The sequence below is a fragment of the Osmerus mordax genome, chromosome 11 (genome assembly GCF_038355195.1).
Source record: "Osmerus mordax isolate fOsmMor3 chromosome 11, fOsmMor3.pri, whole genome shotgun sequence".
Lineage (NCBI taxonomy): Eukaryota > Metazoa > Chordata > Actinopteri > Osmeriformes > Osmeridae > Osmerus > Osmerus mordax.
Window position 1 is genome coordinate 18,648,161 of NC_090060.1, and position 9,207 is coordinate 18,657,367.

Consider the following 9,207-nt stretch of genomic DNA (forward strand, 5'->3'; position numbering starts at 1 on the left):
GTTCCTCTGCAACAACACTACAACATAGTGATCCATTGAAACTGAGGTTTCCAAGAACATCAGCAATCATTTGAAACTGAAGCGGAGGAGGAGAGCTGAAGCAGCTGTGTCAGAGGTTAAACAGGGACTTTGTTTCTGAACACAGTCACTGTGTTTTACTGCAGTCTTCACAGGGCAATTTGTATGCATATCCATAGTTACACACACACACACACTCACAAACAGAGAGAACACTCACAAACAGTGTGAGTGCACATATATTAAACATGTCTTCTCAAGCCATCTCTCAGTACACAAGCCTGGTGACTAGGCTGCCCACTGCGTGCATGACTGCACATACACACACACACACGCACACACACATGCACCACACACACACACACACACACACATGCACCACACACATGAACACACGCACTGACCCAAAACATTACAGCCCTGTGCTGTCCTGCCAAACCGTCACAGACCGTAACCTGAAGATTCGTCTTGTAGCACAAGAGGGCGCCACTGTGTCATAATTGCTGATCAGAAAAGCTTTGAATGCAATGACAAGGACATGGACGCTCCCTACTGGTTGACATACGAATGACACCCTCAGAAGGAATTCATATAAGCTGGCAGAAATACCAGGAATAGTTTGACGGGAACTTGATTCAGCCAATGAGAGGGCATGATCACCCAACTATAACATTGCTTATACAAGTGCAACAGTGATAAGACTGTAGGTGTTGATGTGGGATATACTGGTGGTTTCATTACTTGTGAAGCACCAAAAGTAGTATTGGTAGAAAGCCTTCATATGTCTTACCTGCTGCTATGAGAGGTCACGACAAAGAGGCACTTTGTTTAGCATTTCAAACATACATTCATACATTTTAAAGCTGCAATAGGTTGTGTAAAAAAAGACAAGGAGGAAGGGCTCACTTGGCCGAAGGCTATTGGCAGCGACAGGATTGCTGGAACATAATTGGTTGGCAAGTAGTGGGGCGCCCAAAAATGTGATTAGTCTTAGTGACACTGAGCTATCTGTGTTGTTAAACAACTCTCAGAGGGTCTCATCAACTTAAAAGGTGTTCATAGAGAACAAAACATTAACTATTATATCTATAATTGTAAAACTGCTTATAGCAGGGTGTCAAGGTGTCAGGAGTTTTTTTTTTTTTTACTATTTGTAGTTTTCCTTTAGGAGGTCCTACCTGAGGGAAGTCCAGTCATTTTGTTAAAGTTTTCTTAAGTTCGGACCAGGCATAAAATGACTGACAGTGTATCATGTTATCCAACAGTTGTAAGATAGGTTTTTAGTTTCTTGTCTGTGGTTTGTTGTTTAGTTTTTTGTTCCATAAAGTGAGTTTACTGAATAAGCCAGGCTTAGTCCGACTCATTTCCAGTTCATTCGGTTCCATAAAGCCAGCTCAACGTAGTTTGAACTCAGTTACTATGGCAACGTATGCTGAAAAACTAACCTGGTCTGGGGCAGGCTTACTATCAAGCTTAGACCGTGTTGTTGCTTAACCAGACATTCCTGTAAAACTGTCCCAACGTGAAAATGATAATTCACCATAGACTTTCTGGCATAATGTACATTTATAGAAAATCTAGTTACATTTATGAAAAGTTTTATGCATTAAATTCAAGATTCAGATTCAAGAGTCAAGATTTGTATTTGTCACATACATGATTATACATGGTACAATATACAGTGAAAGGTGTTGTACCTGAAACCACTTAAATAAAATAGAATAAAAGGAGACAATGCTGAACAATGATTTCAGAATGAATCAAACCTGCAAAAAAACTACCTCGCTGTTGACCACAGGCCCCACCCTAGACTGTCCTCCTATTGACCTCGCTCCAGGCCCCACCCTAGACTGCCCTCCTATTGACCTCGCTCCAGGCCCCACCCTAGACTGTCCTCCTATTGACCTCGCTCCAGGCCCCACCCTAGACTGTCCTCCTATTGACCTCACTCCAGGCCCCACCCTAGACTAGGCTTCCTTTGCCTTTCCTGGACCTGATTGGTTCATCCTGGCCTGATGCTTTGAGGCAGCCATCCTGGCAGCTTGTACGTGCTTGGCCGCTAGCTCTGGGAACTGCTTGGTGTACAGAGCCTTCGTGTACATCAGTTCTGGAGTGATGAGCTTCTGGCAGAAAGTTCTGTCAGGGCCGTCCAAACCCGGGTTCAAGTTGTAACCTTGGATAATGGCTGCGCCATATTGGAATGGCTTCAGCTCGGTATCTTTGACCTGTGAAGGGTCAACTGCCCCACCCTCTTTGAGGCAGGTTCTTGTCAGCTGGGCGCGTCGCTCCTGCAACTGAGCCACCTCTCGCTTCATCTCCTTCCGACCCACCAAAGTGTCCACTCTTCTCCAGAAGGTGGCGTTAAAGTGCAGGTAAACACGCCAGTCGAGGGCGTTCCAGGTTCGGATCTTGTCAGCAGTGAGTGACGAGAGAGTGCGGCGTGAGCCTTGATTGCGGCTGTTAAGTCTGAAGGAGACCACATCATCCAGCGACCAGCAGAGGGCGTATTTGAGCAGGATCATTGACTCATCAAAGTACTCGGATATAAGAATGAGTTGGAAATCATGCTGAATTGCAGTTATCACATTGGAAGCCATTTTCACCAAGCCAGGGTCATCTGCAGCGATGTTGTTGTCAAAACCAAAGTCGTACGACAGGAGGTTGCGTGCATAGTGGTTGCCGGGTAGAGACATGTTGAAATGACTTGAACCGTTGCCCAGGAAGTCATCAAGATCTTTACTCTTGACAAACGCTGGGCTGCTTTTGTAGTACATGAAGACTGACTCCATCATGTCGACAGGATTCCTCAGTATAGAGAAGTAGAATGAGTCTTCAGGCATAACCTTCCTCACCTGAGAGAAATGTAACAGGAAGGGTCAACACAACAGTAGTTATAGTGTAGATCGTAATAATTCCACATACGTTTACTTTTGGGTTGACCATTGCTATTGGAACAATGTTTACAGATGTGTTACCTCTATAGATGTGTTACCTTTTACATTTACATTTAGTCATTTAGCAGACGCTCTTATCCAGAGCGACTTACAGTAAGTACAGGGACATTCCCCTGAGGCAAGTAGGGTGAAGTGCCTTGCCCAAGGACACAACGTCATTTTTCACTGCCGGGAATCGAACTGGCAACCTTCAGATTACTAGCCTGACTCCCACAGATGTGGGAGCCAGTTACCTCTACAGATGTGTTACCTCTACAGACATGGAATCTGCTGCCGGTTCACAGCAACACAACGTAACATGCTTTTTGGCTGGGCACTGGTGTACCTCATTCAGCCTCTAGGGGGAGTAAGCTTCATCCCTGTTGTCATGGGAACATGGACAGGATGGTCGGATGGAAAACCTGATTGTGTTTGTGTTTTTTTACTGAGTTTTTTTATATTCGCAAAACTTTTGGCCTCGTTTTGAGACCATATCAACCATTCCAATTCCAAAACGTTTAGGGGTTTTTCAAAATACAAAAGCAAGGTCAGTAATGATGAGATTCACTTTTTGTCATATTTTCTTAAATAAACTTCACATCCTAATAGCAACCAATACATCTAAAGCTTTGACAGTCAAATTAAAGGATTGTTATAAACATGACCAATCATTTTGAATGGATTGAACTGAATGATTGGTCGGCATTTGGACCGAATGTGTACCGCAAAGTACCCCAACATAATGTATTGTACCATATACCAAAAAAAAAAAAAAACGAACAAAAAAACAACCTGAAACTCAAAAGAAATTGAAGCCGTAAAAAAAAAAGTTTTGAATCTGAAAACATTAAATGTGAAAATCTAAAAGTGAAAATTAATAATTTATTCAAAATAATTCCAGACTTTAATCGAAATTTTATTCAACTTGAAAAATGTTTTATGCCGATGACACACAACTATCTGCCTTTGAAACCCAATGATTCTGTTCAACCTCTCTTAAACTGCTTTGCGGATATAAAAAAGTGGCTTTCAAGTAACTTTCTCCAACTGAACGATGAAAAGACTGAAGTGATTATTTTTGGTCCTGCTGGCTCTAGAGCTAGTCTTGTACATTTACATTTTTAGTCATTTAGCAGACGCTCTTATCCAGAGCGACTTACAGTAAGTACAGGGACATCCCCCCGAAGCAACTAGGGTGAAGTGCCTTGCCCAAGGACACAACGTAAATTGGCATGACCGGGAATCGAACTGGCAACCTTCGGATTACTAGTCCGACTCCCTCACCGCTCAGCCACCTGACTCTACTTGTTTATAGGATTAGTAATGTTTTCCCTAGTGTCAGCTCTCATGTTAAGAATCTTGGGTTAATTTTTGACTCGGACCTTGGGTTAGTTAAGCAGATAAACTCAGTTGTGAAAAATAGTTTCTATCAGTTACGACTGATTTATAAGGTTAAATCTGCATTGTCTTTTAAAGACCTTGAAACTGTTATTCATGCTTTTATCACCTCACGTTTAGATTATTGTAATTCCCTTCATGATGGTCTCCCCCAGTCCTCAATTGCCCGTCTTCAGATGGTGCAGAATGCTGCTGCCAGAATTTTATCGTCCACTAGAACGTTTGACCACATTACCCCTGTCTTGGCCTCTTTGCACTGGCTTCCTGTCCAGTTTAGAATACGTTTTAAAATGTTGTTTGTTTTTAAAGCTCTTAATGGACAGGCCCCTTCATATATCTCGGACCTCTTAAAATTGCATGCACCCATTAGGTCACTGAGGTCTGCAGACAAGCTATTTTTGTATACTCCTCGATCACGCTTTATACGCACAGGTGATAGAGCCTTTGCGGTTGCTGGTCCTAAGCTGTGGAATCAGCTTCCCCTGTCTATTAGGCAGGCTCCCTCATTGTCTGCTTTTAAATCCAGACTTAAGACCCACATATGTACTGGCGTTTCCCACTGCCTCTTGAGTTGTGATGTTGCTTGTTTTGCTGTTGTTGACTGTTTTGTATTTTGTTTTTTATAGTGTTTTAAATGTATTTGTATTATTATTTTGTGCTTTTGTTCAGCACCTCGGTCAGCCTTGCTGTGTTAAGAGTGTGCTTTATAAATAAAATGTACTTACTTACTTACCATACCTGTACGTAACTAATCAAACTGTAATGTTCCCCAACATAGTGCAATGTACCATGCCTGTATGTAACTAATCATACTGTCACGTTCCCCAACGTAACATTGCTTTCTGCAACTTATTGTAACGTGCCCCAACATAGTAGTGTGCTGTAACATACTGTAACTTATTGCAAAATAACATACTATATTGTAAGGTACTGTAACATACCCAAACGTAACAGTGTACTGTACCGTAACGTAGTGTATTGCAGTGAACCCTAACCCTAACCATACCGTGCCACAAATGGTCTGCATTTTCAATGTAAAACATCTGCACATTATCCATGACAGGACTCACCTCTGGTATATTCAACCTCAGGTGGTTACACATGATGTGGAACTTCTTCTTACTCCTGCTCTGCTCACCCTCCACGAAGTAGGACGCAAACAGGTTAGGGTAGAACAGTTGGCTGTGCATGTTATACGGAAGGGCAAAGGTCAGATTCTGGCTGTCGCCATACCGATACAGAATGTTGAGAATGGTGCTGCTGGCAGTTTTGTGTGTCTTCAGGAAGAAGATGTGCTTCTTTGGCCTACATGTTCTGACCTCTGCTATATTCTGGGGGAATCCCGGGAATGAATCCTGACTCTTGCTATGGAGACTAGGGGGGCGTGACTGGGCAGGGCTGTTAGGACTACCCAACTCATTGGCCAAATCCAAACTCTGAACAATGGCGTGTAACTGGACTCGGCGTGTATTTGTCTTGGACTTTAGGATTCTGTTGACAAGTTCATCAAGTCCTCTCGGCAAGGAAGGATTTGAAGATGAGAAGAGTTCTTCTTGGTGCTTTCTTACTTCCTGCCTCGGCTCAGCATCTTGTGACCTCTGACCTCTCCTCCCTCCTCTCCTCTCTCCTCGCTCCTCTGGCGTCTCTGTGCTGGGACGTGTGTGTGCTGAGTGTAAGGGAAGGGTTCTCTGGATCATGCTGAACTGCACATCCATCAGCTTGTCATTCCTGGAACCAAACACATACTACACCTGTCAATCAAATTGTCCTGAAACATGATCAGGCACTTATTTATAATGTCTCCTAATGAAAAAAGTAATGCAGAATGTTTCTATTTTATTATGTGTCATTTTATTGTCATTTAGCAGTGCTCTTGTAGTAGCCACCTACTTTTGTCCATGGTGTGATTTGGGATACATGTTTTTAAACAATGGAATGGTGTTTCTTCACCACTGCTGGAGACAGAGTAGATGATTTGAACCCAGGATCTCTTGCTCTACCACTGCGTTATATTCATACTCAGTCTATGACCTAACAAAACTTTAATGTGACATGATAATGTGATACCTGCACTGGAAGACGACTCCCAGGATCTGCGTGGCTGTAAGAAGCACCATGAGGACCATCATCAGCCTCAATAGGTTACCCAGGTGACTCTGCAGCAAGACCATCCACTGCCTGCAGGGGGCAGGCAAGGACCAGCAGGAATTACAACCTACACTAGTTGAAGAAGAACCAAATAAAAAGTGTATGCAATCCAAGGCCCCACCCTCTGCTCCTTGGCTTGAAGCAAAGACCCCAATAGATTTTGGTGGTTTTGCATGTCTGTTTTTGCCCCCTGGTTTGTTCCGGTGATTTTACTGTATTTATTAGAGTCAAAATATGTTTTTTATGTTGTGGAACACGGAGTGTGCAGCATGTGTGTGTTTTTAGCTGAGACATTACTAACCCTAACCCTGGCAGCTCTCTAGCTCACTCTGCTGATCGCCCGGCCCACAAACACTGCACAATGTACGTTGCTCGTTTACTGTTGTGTTAACATTGATCAAAGATGGCGCCGACGATGGACCTCGGCAGGACGGTGCGCCTTGTTTTGTCTTGTCAGTTAATTCAGTGTTCTGCTAGGATTTTCGGAGTTCTCTAACAAGAGACAAACTTCTAAACATCAACTCCTGTGGATTTATTTCCAACTTTTCTGCTCCCAGCGGCAGAATTAGTGGGCATTCTTGTCAAAGCCGCGCTAGGCTTTGCTCAAGCAGCGAAACGCCGCCCAAAGGGGAAAACATGCGGGAAACATCTAGATTATGGTAATGCAGCAAAAACAACAATATCATAAATCAACATCAGACCCTTTCATGGGTCCAGTGGAACAACCGTGAAGTGAAGTGAGGCGAGGCGTCTCAAGGGCAAAGGATAAGAGAGCCTCCAACACTACTGGTACACTCTACAGGACACACACATACCAGCCACAGGACACACACATACCAGCCACAGGACACACACATACCAGCCACCGGACACACACACACACACCAGCCACAGGACACACACACTACAATACACACATGCTACACACAAACACACACAGACACTACACACATGACATGACATGACACTCAGAACGCGGCGGCCCGCCTGGTCTACAATCTACCCAGACGCTCCCATGTTACCCCGCTCCTCATCTCTCTCCACTGGCTACCTATCATGGCCCGTATCAGATTCAAGACCCTGGTATTGACCTTCCGAGCAGTGAACGGGACTGCACCCGTCTACATCAAGTCTCTCCTGCAGCCTTACACCCCCACCCGCCACCTACGGTCTTCTTCAGACAACCGCCTGGTGGTCCCACCGCTCAAGACCGCCCGGTCCCAACACAAGCTCTTCTCCTGTCTGGCCCCCCAGTGGTGGAATCAACTCCCCACCTCCATCAGAGACACTGACTGTCTCTCCACCTTCAAGAAAAGGCTCAAGACGCACTTGTTCCGGGAGTACAACGGTACTTAGGAACGGTTCGCTTGACCCGATGTTAGTTTCCTCAAGGATCACAATGACTCTTGCTTAGAGACTTGTTGCTCTTGTGGTTAGTGGTAACTGATTTAAATTTTTGGTTCTCGCTGTGATATATTGTTTTATTACTGTTGCTTGCTTTTTCCCACAGGTACACTTGCACTTATAGCTGTTCATGTTGTTTGGTTGTGACTTGTTTAACTACATGCTCTTATGGTTCTTCCCTTTGGCACTTACTTTGGTTGTTCACAATGTGTGCTTCATGTTTTGGCTACTCGCGATGTTTTTTGGCTATCTTGTTGTTATGATCAGTGACCTATGCACTTTGTAAAGCTCTCTCTTGGAAGTCGCTTTGGATAAAAGCGTCTGCTAAATGAATAAATGTAAATGTAAATGTACATACAGGGCCCTATCTTGCACAAGCGCAATTGACTTTGTACACCGACGCATGTATCATTCCTTTTTTGCACTCGACGCACAGCGGACTTTTCCCTCCACAGACGCACGTCGGTAAATTAGGGAATGACCTTGCGCTCCCGGGGGCGGTTCAGCGAAAAAAGGAGGCGTGTTCTGGCGCAAACGTTCCCTGGTGCTATTTTGCAGTTTCAGAAAACAATTCTGCCACAGACCAGGAAAAACGTAGTCTAAAGTCAGTGGCGCGTTATTCAGATGCTATTTTAAAGGCGCATGCTTGGCCCGTGAGCACTGCTGGCAAGGCCAGGGTCTTCTTCCTGCGAAGCTGCGTTACAATGTTTTGATTTATTGTATGGCTGTCACATTTCTTTCATGTCAATGATTAAAAAGATTTTCATGAGAAATCTCTATGTATGTGAACGATTGTGGCAATTCGGAGTCAGGTGGCTGACCGGTTAGGGAATAGGGCTAGTAATCTGAAGGTTGCCAGTTCGATTCCCGGCCATGCAAAATGACGTTGTGTCCTTAGGCAAGGCACTTCACCCTACTTGCCTTGGGGGAATGTCCCTGTACTTACTGTAAGTCGCTCTGGATAAGAGCGTCTGCTAAATGACTAAATGTAAATTTCCTCCCATGCCTGTTTAACTGCTAATTTGGGTGGGTTTCTTCTCCCATCGCCATACAATGTCACTTCTCTATTTTTTACGGCCCTGACAAGAACGTCGGTGTCCTCGGCTGTGAACCGCTCCAGAGGGGTATTCCAGATAGCGGGTTTAACAAACTCTGAGCCTAACCCTGAACTCTGAGTTGAGTTAAAATGGGAAACTCCGAAAAACTCGGTTCCAGATAAGCTGATTGTGCTCAAGCCTTCGGCGAGAGCACAACCTTTGTTCTCTCACATATATATTATTATTATTAGTGTGTTTGCTGCAAGCAA

At 44.2% G+C, this 9,207-nt stretch overlaps 1 protein-coding gene across 1 annotated transcript; it reads right to left on the reverse strand.

Annotated features, from left to right (window-relative positions):
- Positions 1–1,597: 1,597 nt before the first annotated feature.
- On the reverse strand, positions 1,598–6,493 carry gal3st2 (galactose-3-O-sulfotransferase 2; the record flags this gene model as incomplete). Its single annotated transcript, XM_067245718.1, has 3 exons — positions 1,598–2,870; positions 5,420–5,714; positions 6,417–6,493. Coding segments are annotated over 3 exons (1,257 nt in total), but the record flags the coding sequence as incomplete, so codon positions are not given.
- Positions 6,494–9,207: the final 2,714 nt, after the last annotated feature.